The sequence below is a fragment of the Salvelinus alpinus genome, chromosome 31 (assembly GCF_045679555.1).
Source record: "Salvelinus alpinus chromosome 31, SLU_Salpinus.1, whole genome shotgun sequence".
NCBI classification, from domain to species: domain Eukaryota; kingdom Metazoa; phylum Chordata; class Actinopteri; order Salmoniformes; family Salmonidae; genus Salvelinus; species Salvelinus alpinus.
In genome coordinates, this window is record NC_092116.1 from 20,359,262 (window position 1) to 20,380,467 (window position 21,206).

The 21,206-nt window shown below is 40.2% G+C and overlaps 1 protein-coding gene across 1 annotated transcript in view; it reads right to left on the minus strand.

The window, feature by feature from the left end:
- Window positions 1–1,316: 1,316 nt before the first annotated feature.
- Window positions 1,317–21,206, minus strand: part of LOC139561091 (mucin-1-like) — a 154,165-nt gene continuing 134,275 nt past the window's right edge. Inside the window, exons 3-4 of the mRNA XM_071377937.1 lie at window positions 3,538–3,683; window positions 1,317–2,836 (exon numbers count right to left, since the gene is read on the minus strand). Coding sequence (XP_071234038.1) covers window positions 2,234–2,836; window positions 3,538–3,683 — 749 coding nt within the window. The 3' untranslated portion in view covers window positions 1,317–2,233. The remainder of the gene's footprint in view (window positions 2,837–3,537; window positions 3,684–21,206) is intronic.

Here is a 21,206-nt window from a genome sequence, read left to right on the forward strand (position 1 = left end):
TTCAGACCCCTTTACTTTTTCCACATGTTGTTGTGTTACAGCCTTATTCTAAAACGGATTCAATCGTTTCCCCCCCCCTGATCAATCTATACACAATACCCCATAATGACAAAGCAAAAAAAGGTTTTTAGATTTAAAAAAAAAAATATAACATTTACATAAGCATTTAGACCCTTTACTCATTTAGACCCTTTACTGAAGCATGATGCTGCCACCACCATGCTTCACCATATGGATAGTACCAGGTTTCCTCCAGACGTGACGCTTGGCAATCAGCGCAAAGTGTTCTATCTTGGTTTCATCAGACCAGAGAATGTTGTTTCTAATGGTCTGAGAGTCCTTTAGGTGCCTTTAGGCAAACTCCAAGCGGGATGGCATGTGCCTTTTACTGAGGAATTTCTTCTGTCTGGCCACTCTACCATATAGTCCTGATTGGTGGAGTGCTGCAGAGATGGTTGTCCTTCTGGAAGTTTCTCCCATCTCCATAAAGAAACTCTGGAGCTCTGTCAGAGTGACTATCGGGTTCTTGTTCACCTCCCTGACCAAGACCCTTCCCCCCGATTGCTCAGTATGGCCAGTCAGCCAGCTCAAGGAAGAGTCTTGGTGGTTCCAAACTTCTCCCTCTTAAGAATGAATGAGTCCACTGTGTTTTTGGGGACCTTTAATGCTGCAGAAATTGGTTTGTACCCTTCCCCAGCTCTGTGCCTCGACACAATCCTTTCTCGGAACTCTATGGACAATTACTTTGACCTCATGCTTGGATTTTACTGTGACATGTGCTGTCAACTATGGGAACTTAAATTGACAGGTGTGTACCTTTCCAAATCATGTCCAATCAATTGATTTCCCACAGGTGGACTCCAATCAAGTTTTAGAAACATCTCAAGGATGATCAATGGAAACAGGATGCACCTGAGCTCAATTTCAAGTCTCATAGCAAATGATCTGAATACTTAGAGACAATGTCAAAACCTAAACTATACTGAAACTAATTTCACAAACAAGAGTAAGCCTATAGACACGACTAAATTGACATAAATATGATGAGTGACAATATTAGGCGTGTCAGTTGTCAACTAATACATAAAACAATGAGTGTATCTTGTCATTGACATATGCAGGGAAAGCAGCATCACTTTATCAAATCCTCCTTCAGAGTCACATGCAGGTAAAATGCAGGTAAAATACACACACACATTATTTCTACGTAGCTGCTGTTCACACTCAACCTCCCTTCGCGTTTCTCTCTTTACTCACCGTCCTCTGAACCATGAGGATGTAGCTTAAGTCTCTGCCTCATTTGAACGAACAGGTTTCAACCTTCTCTGTTTAATGGCAATTGCAGTTGCACAAGCAGGATGCAGTCCCTACACATTGCATTGGAGCAAAAACAATCTGCGTTTTGTGTGATGATGTAGGCTAATGGCAGTGGAGAGCTGAGCAGCAGCTATGTAGGCAGCGAAGTAGGCAGCATCTAAATGAATGTAAAAAACGATTATCGGGTTTCCAGAAAATCCAGAACTGCAGCCACTCCGATATGGGAGCTTTTGTCCACAGGACTAATGCTTTTAGTCAGAATTGACTGCCATATCTGTAGTTCCTCCACCTAACCAGCTGGATGTGACAGATACCTTTTACAGTTATATTTGTAAATATGAATTCTCATCGTATAAAATAATTAGACATACAGTATGTATAAAAAATAAACATTATTACATAGTCGGTAGGTTGTTGCTTGCTTGATTTATTTATTAATTGAATGATTGGTTTATGTATTTATTGATTGATTGGTCGATTTGATTGATTGAATGGATGGGCTTCCCATTTTCAAACCGCTGTTTTGTATATAAACACTTTTTTAAAGCATGAAGAGCGCTACTGTATTCATCTGCATGTTTTCATTTTCGTTTACAGAAATAAGACTGTTTTACATACTTTCTATCGCTAAAGGGGAAATCTGCAGTCTAACTAATAACAACTCGTGTACCCTGCCACCAATTGTTTTACAAATACAGTTTTTACAAACAATGGAGTTAAACAAGCATATGTTGTATTCTGCATGGATCAATAGTTATATACAATTAATTCAAAAGTACGTAGGAATTGCAGATTGCCACTTTAAATATGGATGAAATTAGACAAAAAATGTAAAAAGCCATTATCACGATTCTCTCTCCTTCATAATTTCCCCTGTGTTTGCATTCGGTACCTGAGTCTATGGGTTAAATCTTAATCAAAGTAACATCAGTGGGTCTCTGAGAAGGATGGAGGGAAAATCTCCTATTGTGCAGTACACCGTGTCTGGTTTCTTTAGATTATTTCCTTTGCCCACTGGGTGGCGCTGTGCTGCAGCTGGTATCTGTAGGGTGCTGTAGAATGTCTCTGCCTGTGGGGGGGACTGTGGTTCTTTCCTCTCTTCTGGTGAAGTGTGCTCTGTGTCCCCTGGATGCCCCTCTTCTCCTCCTGCTGCTGCTGGTACTGCTCCTGGTCTCCCTGCAGTAACGTAGATAGATGTCACCTCAGATCCAGGGGTGTTCTGTGGTTCTGGTCTTCCTGCAGTAACGTAGATAGATGTCACCTCAGATCCAGGGGTGTTCTGTGGTTCTGGTCTCCCTGCAGTAACGTAGATAGATGTCACCTCAGATCCAGGGGTGTTCTGTGGTTCTGGTCTCCCTGCAGTAACGTAGATAGATGTCACCTCAGATCCAGGGGTGTTCTGTGGTTCTGGTCTTCCTGCAGTAACGTAGATAGATGTCACCTCAGATCCAGGGGTGTTCTGTGGTTCTGGTCTTCCTGGTATAGTGCTCACTGGGTTGTCAACTTCTGGAACAACGGGCTGTTAGGAGATAGGTAATCATAACATGCAAATTATCATTGTTTCAAATTCTCTAGACTCTAAGACATTGGAGGGTGGGGGAATTGCTTTAACATGGTCATACCATGCATCATTTAGCTATTTGATATTACATTTGTAAATGTTTTGATAAAATATTGAATTTGGCCCAAATCCCGTAGAAATGCATTGAATAACACATTCATAAATGTGACAGTTAAAAATAACAAATAAGGAGTAAGGTTTTGAAGAGTCTGTCCTATATCTAGGAGATACAAGAAATATTTTTGCTTTCCCCCCCCACGTATTTAACTATACCTCCATACTTCCATTCATTTTTTTAACCAGTACCGGTGACCTTCAGACAGGTCATAGAGCAAAATGCCCTTTCCACAGTGGGGTCACATTAGTTTGTAGCCCAAACCGCTCAGACGCTACAGACGTTTTCCTGAGACAACCAATTTCAGGAATGTCTCATGGTCTGACAAACACTACTGTAGCATGGGCTGCATCTCAATCTACCACATCCGCCTATGGCGGCATTCCGCATCTGCGGTTGATTGAGATGCAGCCCATGCAAAAAAAATGATATCTCTAGCTTAACCTGACAGATTTGTACCTGGATGTTATTATTTTACATATATTTGCGCACTGGTCCGTCAATAGACTCCACGTTTTTAAAACATAGATTAATGAGAGGGTACCTTCAGTAGCAGTATTTCTTTAGGGGATCGCCACCTTCTGGTTGATATGATGCATCCTACACCAACTAAGAATAATCCACCAGTAACAATGCCCACAATGATGCCAACTAGTGATGCTGCAGCGATCCCCTTCTTCTCACCAATACCTGAGATGTCACACACACACACACACACACACACACACACACACACACACACACACACACACAAAAACAGCATTATCAACATTTTTGCTGGAGAAGAATATAACTGCAATGATAAAACTTTGTTGATTTAAACAAAAATAATGATAGAGAAATGCACAGAAAGTGGAAGTTAGTAAATTAGACTGACAATGAGACACCATGCGTTGTGATTTGGTCTCTGCACTGACGTGATTGTTGACGATACACTGGATGAATCCATTACCACTGGAGACGGTGATGTTGACCTCAGAGACTGACAGAGAATCCTGGTACAGTGGGCACTGACCTCCATCACAGACAGAAAACATCCAGCCTGAACAATTCACTGTGATGTTACAAAGTCCTGTACTTGAGTTGTAGTAGGTCACCAGCATGGCTGGAATGGGAACAGCTTCTACAACAACCAACACAGTTCAGAAAGATACATTTGACATGTATAACTGGTGAAGACACTAAAGGAGATTAGCTATTTCAAGCAAAGCAGAAACACATAGCAGACTACCAAAACACAACAAAAAAAATCACTAAACTCACCCAACATCTTAAGTTTGTATGAAGACGTTGAATCTGTCCAATCTATTTTCTTTGCATTTGCAATGTAAATTCCACTGTCTGTGTCTGTCAGATTCTTAATGCACAGAGTGTGGTTCACTGGGTTATAATCTACCTTCTCCTTGTATTTAGGAGAGATGTCTTTATCAACCACTATTACATCCTTTTGGAACTTCCATATAATTCCTTTTAGTTGATCAGGGGGTTCTGCAACAGCCAGACATACCGAACCTCCCTTCAACCCATACTGGTCTATTGGAGGATCATCAGCCCAGGTCCCTAAAGAGAGAAGAAGAGGTTCACCGGGCGCAGAGTTTGCACCTGTTTATTCAGATAGGGACAATCTTAATAAGTGTTCATCTAGAAATGCATGTTTTTACTGACTTACAGTTAATTTAAGGAAAACAGTCAATTGAAATACATTTTATTTCAGAGAGAAATACTCCTCAGCACCGGATGTGGAGGACTTGGCTGCGGTTGTGAGGCCGTTTGGTCTTACTGCCAAATGATCTAAAACAATGTTGGAGGTGGTTTATGGTAGAGAAATGAACATTGCATTTTTTGGCAACAGCTCTGGTGAACATTCCTGCAGTCAGCATGCCAATTGCACCCTCCCTCAAAACTTAAGTCATCTGCGGCATTGTGTTGTGTGACAAAACTGCACATTTTAGAGTGGCCTTGTATTGTCCTCAGCATAAAATGCACCTGTGTAATATTCATGCTGTTTAATCAGCTTCTTGATTTGCCACATCTGTCAAGTGGATAGATTATCTAGGCAAAGGAGAAATGCTCACTAACAGGGATGTAAAGAAATGTGTGTACAGAATTTGAGAGAAATAAACTTTTTGTTCACATGGAACATTTCTGGAATCTTTTATTTCAGTACCAACACTTTACATGTTGCATTTTTATTTTTGTTCAGTATAAAAGCTTTCCACAACGCAATTCTCACATTACTTTTAATATGATTGTCTTCTCATTTGTATTTTTGATGATGATGTGTTGAGCTATGACGAGGATGATGTGTTGTATGATGCGGCTAATCAGCTTGATACATTCAATTCTGAGGTAGAGCCTATACTTATTGAAGATAGCATCAGTGAGAACATGCATCACGATATAGATCTTCAAGATAGGTTTCTCACAGCCTTTTACAGGGCTCTAAAAGCCAGAGAAGTCCAGCTACACACACGTATGGTTGCTTTACTAAGACGGCAGTACAGCCAAGATCTATTCTTCTGGAAAAAAACCATGCCACGCTTGATAAGCACCAATCTGATAAAAAAACGCCCAAACAAACGATAAAATATGTATGTAACATGGATACTTCTAGAATACCACCAGAACTGATCTCTTTAATTAACCAAATGAATGAGATCACCCCTCCTTCAACACCACACCCCACACAACAACACTCACCTCCTATTTTAAATCATGCAAATGATGACACATTATCACAGGCACCCCCAGAACTGATCTCCTTAATTAACCTAATTAACGAGAGGGGCCCAACCCCCACACATACATTCACAACTACTATAACTCCTACACATAATCACACATTATCACAGGCACCCCCAGAACTGATCTCCTTAATTAACCAAATGAATGAGCTGACCCCTCGTTCAACAACACCCCCCACACATAAACACATGGCACCTACAAGACCTGCAGGCTATGAAGACAATGAGCAACCAAATGATGATTTTGATGAATTGGAAAATTGTGTAATAAATAAGATGGGGGACGGTATTGATAGAAGTGTCTGTGTTTTGTACCGCAATAAATTTAACAATACAGAGATTCGTCAGTTATATTAATTTCACATGTATGAATCAGAGCCATGATTATGCATCTTTTTATGTGATGATTTTGGATACTCTAGGAGAACTTTTAGAACGGGCTACAGATTTTGCCACAACTCATGTCTTACAGCTTGAAATATGTGGTGATAGTATGCAACACACAGTATCTCTTGTTTTACCTAATGGTGAAGCAGATCTTGAACAATTTCCAGCCCAGTTGGAACCTCTTGTTCAATCTAATTTATCGATCATAGCTGATAGGACCTTAGAACGTGTTGTACAAATAGTCCGCCAACCCCTAGGCGGAGGGGGTCAGAGAAGGAAACATGATGGTCTCATGCATTCAGAAATGATACAAAAGAAGCAGTCCTATCTCATAAACGGTAACAATCCTGGTAATCAGTTATGTTTTGCAAAAAGTCTATAACATTTACTCAATCCTGTATGTACTGATCCAGATGCTTTACAAAAGGCTAGTGACCTCCAAAAGGCTGTAGATCTATGTATACATGAGCCAGTGGCTTTCTCTGACATAGTCAAATTAGAAAATTTGCTGAACATCAAGATTGTGGTTTTGTACCATAGTAGAGCTAATTCAGCTCTCTTGAAATTCCAGAAGAACCCTCAACCTCATATTCTGTACTTGTATGTGCAAAACAACCATTTTTATGGTATTACCAACATCAGAGCTTTCTTAGGAACACCATATGAGTTTCATGTCATTCAGGCTGCACCCCACAGGGACACTCTTGTCGTTATAACTGTTCAGTGTGTCAGGATGAAAAATGTCCGATGCAGCCGTTACACCATGTGAGGATTGTCATCGTACATGTCGTTCCTCCTACTGCTACGAAAAAATGTCCAAAATGTCCAAACTTTAAAATAGACAATCCCCAACATGTGGAATCCTACACCTTAATTTAAGCAGACACAGAAATGGTTCAGGAAGTGGAACGTGAGTGCTACATTCAATCATTGGCTGAAGATGAACATTCAGAGAAATATGTGTTTTATGACTTCGAGAGAAATCATAAATCAGGGGTTCTTCTGCCTGTTTTTGTATCTACGATGACTTTCAAGGGTGAAAACTGGTCGGCAGAGGGCCCTAATTGTGCACTACTCTTTCTAAAACATTTCAGAAAACCCCAGTACAAAAACTTAACTTAAAAAAAATTATAATCTTCTTTTGAACCCCATGATGCAACAAGGCGTTGCACCCAGTGTCATAGCCCAAGGTAGTGAAATATTGTGTTTTGTAGACCCCACCTTCAACCAGAGATACATTAACAGTTGAAGTTTCAACACATCTGAGGAGAACCTACATTATATTTGATCTTATCCCAGTCCCGAAATGTACGGGTGTGATCAAATGTCTCCCAAAGAGAGAGAGAGATTCATTACTTGGTATGAGACATTACGTGTCAGGACCTGGTGTGAGAAACAGTCACTAATAGTTGGCAGAACCCAGAAGATGAGGCAGACACAGCAGTACTAGAGACGGTGGTTTAATAAAGGAAAAAGATCTTCAGGCAAAAAATAAAAATCCACAACGTCAAAAGTAATGCCAAGAGAAAAAATGAATATCCTCCAAGATACAATGAAAATCCACAAAGTGGTAAGAACAGCAGGGAAAAACAAACCTCAAAAGAATAATCAAAAATAAACAAGAACAAAACCAGAGTACCTCAGGAAAATCCAACTAGAGAAATAAATGTTCACAGCATGGCTGGGGCTGGGTGCTAACATACAAACACAGAGCAAAGAACTGAGGAACACGAAGGGTTTAAATATCTACAAGGAAATGAGGCACAGGTGCAAATAATAACTAGAACAAGGGAAAAACAAAAGGTTCAAAAAGACGCAATGGGGGCATCTAGTGACCAAAAACTGAACAATCCTGGCCAAATCCTGACAGTACGTCATAATACATTTACATTTAAGTAATTTAGCAGACGCTCTTATCCAGAGCGACTTACAAATTGGAAAGTTCATACATATTCATTCTGGTCCCCCCGTGGGGAATGAACCCACAACCCTGGCGTTGCAAGCGCCATGCTCTACCAACTGAGCCACACGGGACCAGTGATAATACCTTTGATTTCCATAAAGAGATGGAATTATACTGTGACAATGCTGTGGTTAAACTGCGTGGCGGATGCCTTAGATTCAGAGAAGAGGTAATCAAAGATGCCTACATTGACCCCTTGAGTTGTACGACTATTGCATTAGCATGCATGAAAACCTATCGTACACACTTTTTACTTCCAGCATATATAGCTATTCCATCGCCTGACAACTACCGCCGACAATTCAAGTCATACTCTAGCGGGTCCATTCAATGGTTGACATCGCTAGTTGGGGCTACCCCTAAAGAACGTAAGACCATCTTTGGTCATTGTTCTTCAGATCTCATATTATCACTATGTGAGATTACTTTGAATCTTCTCAAAGGACGCATCCCAATCTCCCAGACCCAATTAACAAAATTAAAGAGACAAAAGACAGCGATCAAACTCTATAATAATAAAAGGGCCAGTCTTCAAAAGAAAAGACATACCATACAACAGTCTGGGGGTTTTCTTCTACCTTTACTAAGTATAGCCGTGCCCTTCATCACCAGCCTTATTGCTGCCAGACGTGGGGGTTGAACACAGAGTGTGATGGCAAATAAAATGTACTTAGTGCCTCAACAAGAGTTGGATAGATTTAAAGAGCAATTACAGGGTCCTGAAAATATCAGACTAACAACGAAAATTATTTGGATATGGCCATGAAGGATATTTTGAACAGAAAAGGATTGAATCCCTATGAAAAGGTCAAAAAATACACAAACCTCTTGCAAATGTATTTGGCCTTGGTTAAACAAGGTGAGAGAGAGACCAACCATTTATCGCTTTCCCTACCAGAACCCTTAAAGGATGAAGAGCATAGAGTGAGCAATGCCCCTGTAATGCCTGGACCGAAGATCTTACCGGTTGAACATCAAATGCACGATGAAGATAATATTATGCACGACATGTTGACACATGTTCCAGCACATAACAGGAAAAATGTTACATACATTATGAACAAGGAGAGTTTATCTTTCAGGAGGATGTTGTCAAGGGTTCTCATATGATGGACTTGCTTAAAAGTATCACTGAATCCCACAAGATTGCTGATGACATAAGACCTCCTGGGTGGCGTCATTTTCTTAAAGCCCTGGCAGTCCTCAACATTCCACTCTCGGTTGTACCAAACTATAAGCTTCACCAACAGATTCAAACTTTAAAACAATACCCTTCAAAGAGCTACAGCACTCCTAAAGATGTTCTAGCAACCCCTCCCCCTTTTGAAAGGGCTAATAATAACTCAATTATGGATGAGTCCTCACCCCTGAACGCCTCCGGACCTTTTCCTAATCCTGATCTCTCAGCGTGGTTAGGCTTTTGAATGACTATTGTTTAAATTCAATAAATTCAATTTAAAAAAATTGTATAATTTAATTAACATTTGTCACATTCTTTAAACATTTGACGTGAGCATACACATTGATTATAGGGTCCTAAAGGACACATACTTAAACACTTTAGATTTTTTCTGATAAAACAATTTACGGTGCTATCATCACTTCTCTTGTCACTACAGGGGGTGCTGTTTCAACTTTGACATTTTGCGTCTCCAAATTAAACTGCCTCGTACTCAATTCTTGCTCGTACAATATGCATATTATTATTACTATTGGATAGAAAACAATCTCTAGTTTCTAAAACCGTTTGAATTATGTCTGTGGGTGAACCAGAACTCTATCTGCAGCGAAAATCATGACAGGAACTGCGAAGGTCTGAAAACTAGGCTCTGATCCCAGGTCAGTCTAAAACTCTGTGTATATCCTATGGCTCGAAATGAACTGCACCCGCCTTCCCCTGGATGTCAGTAACCAATGAGAATTGGAATGGAGTCTCTACGTAGCTGTCCGAGTTTATAAAGCCACATGGAACGAGAGGACCCCTCATTTTTTTTTGTCATTTATATGAATAGTTTTTTTATCATTTTTTTTAGTCAAGTTTATGAATAGTTTTTTTATTATAATAGGCGCTTCTCCAAGATGGCGCCGGCCAGAATGCATGCCATGTTTTTACTGATTACATTGTATAACCACGATTTATGCTGCTAAATATGCACATTTTCGAACAAAAGCTATATGCATTGTGTAATATGATGTTACAGGACTGTCATCTGATGAAGTATATCAAGGTTAGTAAAATTATATATCTTTTGTTGGGTTGTTACGATCGCTAACATTTACTGCTGGTAAATGCGGTTGTGATTCTGGCTATTGTGATACGCTCATATAATGCTATATTGTGTTTTCGCTGTAAAACACTTAAAAAATCTGACATATTGGCTGGATTCACAAGATGTTGGGCTTTCATTTGCTGTACGCTGTGTATTTTTCAGAAATGTTTTATGATGAGTAATTATGTATTGGACGTTGGTCTCTGTAATTATTCTGGCAGCTTCGGAACTATTTCAGATTGCAGCTGCAATGTAGAACTGTGATTTATACCTGAAAAATGCAAATTTTTCTAAAAAAACATATGCTATACCATAAATATGTTATCAGACTGTCATCTTATGAAGTTGTTTCTTGGTTAGTGGCTATATATTTCTTTATTTAGTCGAATTAGTGAAAGCTTCTGATGGAGTAAAAAAGTGGTGGAGTAAAAAAGTGGTGTCTTTTGCTAACGTGGTTAGCTAATAGATTTACATATTGTGTCTTCCCTGTAAAACATTTTAAAAATCAGAAATGATGGCTGGATTCACAAGATCTGTATCTTTCATCTGGTGTCTTGGACTTGTGATTTAATGATATTTAGATGCTAGTATTTACTTGTGACGCTATGCTAGGCTATGCTAGTCAGCTTTTTACTGTGGGGGGTGCTCCCGGATCCGGGATGGGTAGCAATGATTAAATCATCATTAGAAATTGACATAACATCTTCAGAAGAAACTCCATTGTCTCTTTGGCATAGGTAGAATTGTCACGTTCCTGACCTGTTTTCTGTTGTTTTTGTATGTGTTTAGTCGGTCAGGGCGTGAGTTGGGGTGGGCATTCTTTGTTATGTGTATCTATGTTGGTTAATTGGTTGCCTGATATGGTTCTCAATTAGAGGCAGGTGTTTTACATTTCCTCTGATTGAGAACCATATTAAGGTAGGTTGTTTCACATTGTTTGTTTGTGGGTGATTGTCTTCCATGTCTGTGTTTGTCGCTCCACACGGGACTGTTTCGGTTTGTGTAGTCTGTATCTGTTTGTGCATTCTTCGTGTATCTGTAAGTTCTCATGTTTAGGTCAGTCTACGTCGTTTTATTATTTTGTTTAATTATCAAGTGTAGTTCGTGTCAGTGTTCGTCTTGTAAATAAATTCATTATGTCAGAATATCTCGATGCGTATTGGTCCGATCCCTGCTTCTCCTCTTCAGAAGAAGAGGAGGAGAGCAACCGTTACAAGAATACACAGTGTTGACCACATGTAGTAGAAAGGTTATCTTGTACTTGCTTGATGCTGTAGTAGATCTTTGATCCATTTTTGGTCAAAAACTGTTTAACCTTTTGTCAATATGGACGCGCTGTTTTCACTTTGTAAAAAATCGTTCCCAAATTAAACTGCCTCGTACTCAATTCTTGCTCGTACAATATGCATATTATTATTACTATTGGATAGAAAACACTCTCTAGTTTCTAAAACCGTTTGAATTATATCTGTGAGTAAAACAGAACTCATTTTGCAGCAAACTTCCTGTCAGGAAGTGAGAAATCTGAAATCGAGGGCTCTGTTCCAGGGTCAGTTTATTAATTTCCATGGAATCTATGGGTCTACATGCACTGCATACGCCTTCCACTAGATGTCAGTAGGCAGTGAGAGTTGGAATGGGGTGTCTAGCTAGATCTGAGGCCGAACAAGACGTCTTGGAATGGAAGGTCTGGTCTTTTCGCCGTTCGTCTTGGCGCGAGACAGACCTCAGGATTGCGTTCTGAAAAGCTGTCGTTATAGGCGTTAGATATATCCGGCTCTGATTTTATTCGATATATGTGTTAAAAACATCAAACTAGTTATATTAAACCGACTTATAGCAGTTTATATCAGTTGATTGCGATTTTCGGTATTTTGTTTGTAATACGTTATTGTGAGTTGGACATTTCCGTGCCGCATGGCCAGCTTTGTTAGCTAATTCCACAGATGAAGACGACATTCTACAACCAAACAACGATTATTCTGGACAAAGGACAACTTGTACAAGATTCTTATGGAAGCTCATCAAATAGTAGGAACCATTTATGATATTATTTCGTATTTCTGTCGAAAAATGTTTAGACTATATTCCGCCCAGATTTCGGGCGCTGTTTCGCTATAACGTAAGCTGTATGTCGTAATAAGGTTATTTAAAAAAATCTAACACAGCGGTTGCATTAAGAACTAGTGTATCTTTCATTTGCTGTCCAACCTGTATTTTTTAGTAAAGTATATGATTAGTTATTTGCTCCCGGATCCGGGATGAGTACCAAGTAGAACTTAATAGATGGGGGGGAAATGTGAAAATCCGGGGGGGAAGCCATAGGAATCAAAAAAGGTTGTGATTTTACTAGCTCCATCATCATCTTCTAATGTCACAGCTAGCCAATGTTCACCAGGCATGTGTTTAGGATGGTTATTGACAATAAACATGGCCGGTCGATCCTTCCATTTCTCAATAGGTAGTTCATCATGGGTGATGGGTGCACCTCAGCCACGCTCAAGGTCATAAACGATATCGTAACCGCCATTGATAGGAAACAATACTGTGCAGCCGTATTCATTGACCTGGCCAAGGCTTTTGACTCTGTCAATCACCACATCCTCATTGGCAGACTCGACAGCCTTGGTTTCTCTAATGATTGCCTCGCCTGGTTCACCAACTACTTCTCTGATCGAGTTCAGTGTGTCAAATCGGAGGGTCTGTTGTCCGGGCCTCTGGCAGTCTCTATGGGGGTGCCACAGGGTTCAATTCTTGGACCGACTCTCTTCTCTGTATACATCAATGATGTCGCTCTTGCTGCTGGTGATTCTCTGATCCACCTCTACGCAGACGACACTATTCTGTATACTTCTGGCCCTTCTTTTGACACTGTGTTAACAACTCTTCAGGCGAGCTTCAATGCCATACAACTCTCCTTCCGTGGCCTCCAACTGCTCTTAAATACAATTAAAACCAAATGCATGCTCTTCAACCGATCGCTGCCTGCTCCTGCCCGCCTGTCCAACATCACTACTTTGGACGGTTCTGACTTAGAATATGTGGACAACTACAAATACCTAGGTGTCTGGTTAGACTGTAAACTCTCCTTCCAGACTCACATCAAACATCTCCAATCCAAAGTCAAATCTAGAATTGGCTTCCTATTCCGCAACAAAGCATCCTTTACTCATGCTGCCAAACATACCCTTGTAAAACTGACCATCCTACCAATCCTCGACTTCGGTGATGTCATTTACAAAATAGCCTCCAAAACCCTACTCAATAAATTGGATGCAGTCTATCACAGTGCCATCCGTTTTGTCACCAAAGCCCCATATACTACCCACCACTGCGACCTGTACACTCTCGTTGGCTGGCCCTCGCTTCATACTCGTCGCCAAACCCACTGGTTCCAGGTCATCTACAAGACCCTGCTAGGTAAAGTCCCCCCTTATCTCAGCTCGCTGGTCACCATAGCAGCACCTACCTGTAGCACGCGCTCCAGCAGGTATATCTCTCTAGTCACCCCCAAAACCAATTCTTCCTTTGGACGCCTCTCCTTCCAGTTCTCTGCTGCCAATGACTGGAACGAACTACAAAAATCTCTGAAACTGGAAACACCTATCTCCCTCACTAGCTTTAAGCACCAGCTGTCAGAGCAGCTCATAGATTACTGCACCTGTACATAACCCATCTACAATTTAGCCCAAACAACTACCTCTTTACCTACTGTATTTATTTATTAATTTATTTTGCTCCTTTGCACCCCATTATATCTGTCTCTACTTTGCACTTTCTTCCACTGCAAACCAACCATTCCAGTGTTTTTTTTAGTTTTTTATTTTACTTGCTGTGTTGTATTCACTTCGCCTCCATGGCCTTTTATATTTTTATTTATTTATACATATATTTGTTTGCCTTCACCTCCCTTATCTCACCTCACTTGCTCACATTGTATATAGACCTATTTTTTTTCACTGTATTATTGACTATATGTTTGTTTTACTCCATGTGTAACTATGTGTTGTTGTATGTGTCGAACTGCTTTGCTTTATCTTGGCCAGGTCGCAATTGTAAATGAGAACGTGTTCTCAATTTGCCTACCTGGTTAAATAAAGGTTAAATAAATAAAAATAAAAAAATAAAATCACAACCCATACTCCGCAAAATTGTTTTCCTATCAAGCGGCTCATGAGACCATGTAGGTCTTAGGTATTCATGTTTTGCTCAATGATCCTTAAAACTTCTACTTGGTCACAATCCCGGATCCGGGAGCACCCTCATCAGTAAAAAAGCTGACTAGCATAGCCTAGCATAGCGCCACAAGTAAATACTAGCATCTAAATATCATGGAATCACAAGTCCAAGACACCAGATGAAAGATACATATCTTGTGAATCCAGCCATCATTTCCTATTTTTAAAATGCTTTACAGCGAAAACACAATATGTATTTCTATTAGCTAACCACGATAGCAAAAGACTCAACCGCATATTTTCACAATTTTTTTACCGCATAGGTAGCTATCACAAATTCGACCAAATAAAGATATAAATAGTCACTAAACAAGAAACAACTTCATCAGATGACAGTCTTATAACATATTTATTGTATAGCATATGTTTTGTTCGAAAAATTTGCATATTTCAGGTATAAATCATAGTTTTACATTGCAGCCACCATCACAAATCTCACCAAAGCAGCTAGAATAACTACAGAGACCAACGTGAAATACCTAAATACTCATCATAAAACATTTATGAAAAATACATGGTGTACAGCAAATGAAAGACAAACATCTTGTGAATCCAGACAATATTTCAGATTTTTTAAGTGTTTTACAGCGAAAACACAATATAGCATTATATTAGCTTACTACAATAGCCTACCACACAACCGCATTCATTCAACCTAACGTTAGCGACAGCGAATAAACCAGCAAAAGATATACATTTTTTCACTAACCTTCACAAACTTCATCAGATGACAGTCCTATAACATCATATTACACAATACATATATGGTTTGTTCGAAAATTTGCATATTTAGCGGCACAAATCGTGGTTTTACAATGTGAATACGTAGTCAAAATGCAGAAATATTGTCCGGAGAAATCTTGGAGCGGCACCTAATCTAATCAAATAACTAATCATAAACTTTACTAAAAAATACATGTTGGACAGCAAATTAAAGATACACTAGTTCTTAATGCAACCGCTGTGTTAGATTTTTAAAAATAACTTTAGTACGACATACAGCTTACGTTATAGCGAGACAGCGCCCAAAATCAGGGCGTAATATACGTCTAAACATTTGACAGAAATACGAAATAATATCATAAATGGTTCCTACTATTTGATGAGCTTCCATCAGAATCTTGTACAAGGTGTCCTTTGTCCAGAATAATCGTTGTTCGGTTGTAGAATGTCATCTTCATCTGTAGAAATAGCTAACAAAGCTAGCCATGTGGCGCAGGAGTCTTCAACTCACCATAACGCAAAACAAAGAAAATACCGAAAATCGCAATAAACTGATATAAACTGATATAAGTCGGTTTAAAATAACTAGTTTATGATGTTTTTAACACATATATCAAATAAAATCAGAGCCGGAGATATCTAACGTCTATAACGAAAGCTTTTCAGAACGCAATCCAGAGGTCCTTCTCACGCCAAGCTGAACGGTGAAAAGACTGGTCACGTCATTCCAAGAGGTCTTATTCGGCCTCAGATAAAGCTATACACCCCATTCCGTAGAAACTCCTGCATTATCCTTGCTAATCAGCCCAGCGCTGAATTGTGTCTTCAGAGTGTCTTCGGAGTAGTTTAGTAAACATTCCAGGATAGCTCGATAAGGATAGGTGGCACTGCTTTGACTGATAAGGCGTTCACCCAAAGTCACGTCCACTTTGGAGAAGATGGTCGCCAAGGGGTAATTAAATGAGGCTCACCTTGGCATCATTTGATATATTGGTCCCATCTCTTCTGGTCACTTTGAGACGTAACGTAATAAGGTGTTGTTGAGGTCCAGGTAGCCATGGCCTGAGATGAAAAACTCTATAGGTCCATTGTCTGTAATGGCAGAGAGTGGGACTATCTCCACATAACAGGACCTATCTTTTGAAAATGTGGCCATGAAAAGATCGAGTTCTGTCTTTATAGCTTCAGAGGACATGCGGTGTAAAAGAGACATGTTGCTTGTTTTTTTTAGAAAATGCTTCTGACTATTATTTTTGTAGTTCCTCCTCACTTTATGTCGTCTTTGATTTACTGACTTTCTTCTAACGTTTAACCTTCGCTTTTTAAGGGCCGGCCTACGCCTTATACCCAGAGGTCTCTTTTGAAGGGCCGGCCTACGCCTTATACCCAGAGGTCTCTTTATAAGGGCTGGCCTACGCCTTATACCCAGAGGTCTCTTTATAAGGGCTGGCCTACGCCTTATACCCAGAGGTCTCTTTTGAAGGGCCGGCCTACGCCTTATACCCAGAGGTCTCTTTTTAAGGGCCGGCCTAATCCTTATACCCGGAGGTCTCTTTTTTGGTCTCCGTGACAACAACATAAGACCTGAGCCTTCTTGATGCTCAGGATCTGATGACGCCCGTCTGGTCATAGCATTAGCCACCACCTCACTTACTATATTTTTGGCTACTGATTTTAAATGAAGTTTGGCTATGCTAATGCCTCTCTTCAAAAATGGTATAACCATCCTAAAGAGGTTACCAAATATACCACCTATCCCCGAACCATACATGGTAAGGGTTCCATGATAACTTGGTAATCCATTACCCACTTGATCAACATAGTATGATACATATCGGTAAGGATCAAGATGGTGGTTGTGTACCATAACTATTTGAATGTATTTTTAATATGTTTATATAAAAAATATATGTAATATATATAATTATAATAATATTTTAGATATGTAGAGAAGCTTTGACAGGTCTAAAGTTGAGTTTTACAATCACTTTACTGTAAAATCTATATTTTCGTTCTGATCCGTGAAGCTCAACCTGAATGTTTTCAATATATTTATTGCTTACAGGTACATAGTGTGGCTTGTCATAGTTAACAGTGACTACATCACCATCCTTTCCATCTATATGAACTGTTCTCAGGAGGGGTACATAACTGTCTCCTACCCTTTGATAGGATATGATGTCGGTATACACAAACATGTTGTAAAATCCTGCATGTATATCCTCAGGGAGTGGGAATAATTTATCTTTCACATACACCCATTTATTGGGCTTCATCCCCAACATGTAGGCTAAATTACCACTGTTTTGTAAAACTACCTCATCATCCCCTGTGATTTGTACACGTTTCTGAATAGGGTTGTAGTTCAATAGTATTTTCATTTGGTTCAGGTTTAGGAGGCCGTTCAACTCAAAGATGATCCTCTCTGCAGTTCTATAGAATCCTTTTTTAGCTTCATATGTTTCGGGGGTTCAGATATCCTTTTCAAATAAAAATCACGATCCTTATCCTTGATTTTATACCAACTCTGTGGGTATGTAATCTCTCTGAGACCTACTTCCCAGGCCTCTGATAACTGTATAGGTTTTGGAAAATTGGTTACATAATTCAAACTTTTGTTATTCCTATATATATCTGCAGACGCATTACCGGGTAGAGTGAGGTAAAATCCACTGTGCTCCATGATGCACTACAGTTTATACTCGAATGGAGGTGTTTTTATCCAGCATGAGGGTTTAAGTTCACACCGACGGCCTCCACCACCTCTCCTCTAATACCCAACTGTTGAACTTTTGTGGCCAGTTTTTCCAACAGACCAACATCCATGTTTAACCCTTTTCTCTCTTTTGATGCAGAATCTCCTCCACGTGAAAAAACTTTGTCTTTACCCATCTTTACCTTCTGGAGTTCCTTCTCATAAAAATTACCTTTTTTTAGCTCCTCATCGTAATCTTTTAACTTATAGACAGGAGGTGTACGTGGTAAACATTCAGTAATGGTGAACAGCTCATCGCTGTCACCTTGCTCATATTTTTGTCGAAAACACCCCTCAACTTAGATATATGTACCAAGTCACCCACTATGAATTTAAAATCCATTTTTTGCTTACGGCGATGGGGAAACAAACCATACAGATTTTTAAAGAAAAGAAAGAGTTTGAAAATAGTTTTCAGTAGAGACCTCAGGTGGTTTCATACAGATACTCTTGTGGTAGCTGTAGTTATAACCATTTACTAAATCTTGAAATATATCCACATATCGTAAATATCCAAATAACTTCACAGATCTTCATTGTAAAGGGTTTAAACATTGTTTCCCATGCTTGTTCAATGAACCATAAACAATTAATAATGATCATGCACCTGTGGAATGGTCGTTAAGACACTAACAGCTTACAGGCGGTAGGCAATTAAGGTCACAGTAATGAAAACTTAGGACACTAATGAGGCCTGACTCTGAAAAACACCAAAAGAAAGATGCTCAGGGTCCCTGCTCATCTGCGTGAACGTGCCTTAGGCATGCTGCAAGGAGCTATGAGGACTGGGTAATAAATTGCAATGTCTGTACTCTGAGACGCCTAAGACAGTGCTACAGGGAGACAGGATGGACAGCTGATCGTCCTCGCAGTGGCTGACCACGTGTAACAACACCTGCACAGGATCACTACATCCGAACATCACACCTGCGGGACAGGTACAGGATGGCAAGAACAACTGCCCGAGTTACACCAGGAACGCACAATCCCTCCATCAGTGCTCAGACTGTCCGCAATAGGCTGAGAGAAGCTAGACTGAGGGCTTGTAGGCCTGTGGAAGGCAGGTCCTCACCAGACATCACCGGTAACAACGTCGCCTATGGGCACAAACCCACCATCGCTAGACCAGACAGGACTGGAAAAAAGTGCTCTTCTCTGACGAGTCACGGGTTGGTCTCACCAGGGGTGATGGTCGGAATCGTGTTTATCGTCGAAGGAATGAGCGTTACACCGAGGCCTGTACTCTGGTGCGGGATTGATTTGGAGGTAGAGGGTCTGTCATGGTCTGGGGCGGTGTGTCACAGCATCATCGGGCTGAGCTTGCTGTCATTGCAGGCAATCTCAATGCTGTACGTAACAGGGAAGACATCCTTCTCCCTCATGTGGTACCCTTCCTGCAGGCTCATCCTGACATGATCCTCCAGCATGACAGTATCACCAACCATACTGCTCATTCTGTGCGTGATTTCCTGCAGGACAGGAATGTCAGTGTTCTGCAATGGCCAGCGAAGAGTCCGGATCTCAATCCCATTGAGCAGGATCCGTCTAGGATTTGTTGGATCGGAGAGTAAGGGCTAGGGCCCTTCTCCCCAGAAATGTCCACGAACTTGCAGGTGCCTTGGTGGAAGAGTGAAGTAACATCTCAGAGCAAGAACTGACAAATCTGGTGCAGTCCATCAGGAGGAGATGCACTGCAGTACTTAATACAGCTGGTGGCCACACCAGATACTGACTGTGACTTTTGATTTTTAACCCCCCTTTGTTCAGCGACACAATGTTCCATTTCTGTTAGTCACATGTCTGTGGAACTTGTTCAGTTTATGTCTCCGTTGTTGAATCTTGTTATGTTCATACAAATATTTACACATGTTAAGTTTGCTGAAAATAAAAGCAGTTGACAGTAAGAGAACATTTCTTTTTTTGCTGAGTTTATAATGCACTTCCTTAGTTTAACAATACTCTGCCGGCGTTGGCTCTATACAAAGAGAGCATCCACTAACTCAAACAATTTCAATTCCATTATATCCCAACCTTTAAAAGGAATATGCATACATAACCTAAAATCCCCTGTCAGTCCACCATCACGGAGGTTCTCGTTGCAGATGTTCTCATTGCTGATATAGAGCTCCACACATCCACAAGGAAGTCCATTCATTCTTTGTATTTTCACCCTATGAAATATTCTTCCTGAGGAGTCAGGGGCACCTTCCCAATGGGCCTCGTAACCCATGAACAAGCTATAACCCTTTGAGCTAGCTCTCAGTTCAGGACACACCTCCATGCGAAACACATGCCAGTCTTCAAACCTGTAGTCCACTCCTAAGGTCTGGTCTGTATATTGTTCTCCTCTGGCTAAGGTATAGAGTTTCACTCTACAGGCAGGGTAATCAAACATATACCCCCATAGTTGTCCATTAGACATCAACACTTGATCTTTCAGCAAAGTTACGGGAGGAATTTGGGTTCTATACACATTTTTTGGCTCATCATATATTGCTGATTTATACTCATCCCTTCCTCTATGTTTTAGCCGTGGTCCTACTTCCGATGTTAAGGTCGTCACGGGGGTGTCAGTACTTAACAAATCCATGTTTTATTTCTTTCTTCTTTAGAGTGTTCTGTGGTGTATCTCTCTTGAGGTGTCTTGTCGCTCGTAGTGTTCACAGCTCTTACTTATACTCAGGCATACCTACCCTGGAAATTACTTTTTCATATACACGCTCCCTAAACAGCAGATCCATAAGTTTACTACAACATTTCCCAACTGTTTCACATTTCCTTTCAGTTCAACAAGGTAACAAGGCTGTAATGTAACAAAATGTGGAAAGGTCAAGGGGTCTGAATACCGAATGCATTGTATATACACACATGGGAAACGGTGATTATTACATGGCAGTCTACAACCATATACGGTATTATAGGTTATCAATAAGATGCAGAAGTTTTGATTGGCTTGCAGGGGGAAGTTTACAATCATATATTATTAAACTTTCGAAAGAAATAACTCTGTCATGAAGTAAGAAAAAAATACAAAGATAACTACAATTGAGGACATATCTATACTTGTCCTTGTCTTATTGTTTAGCGTTGAGGCTTTTTTAAGGGACGACTTATAAACAGTAATTGTATACAA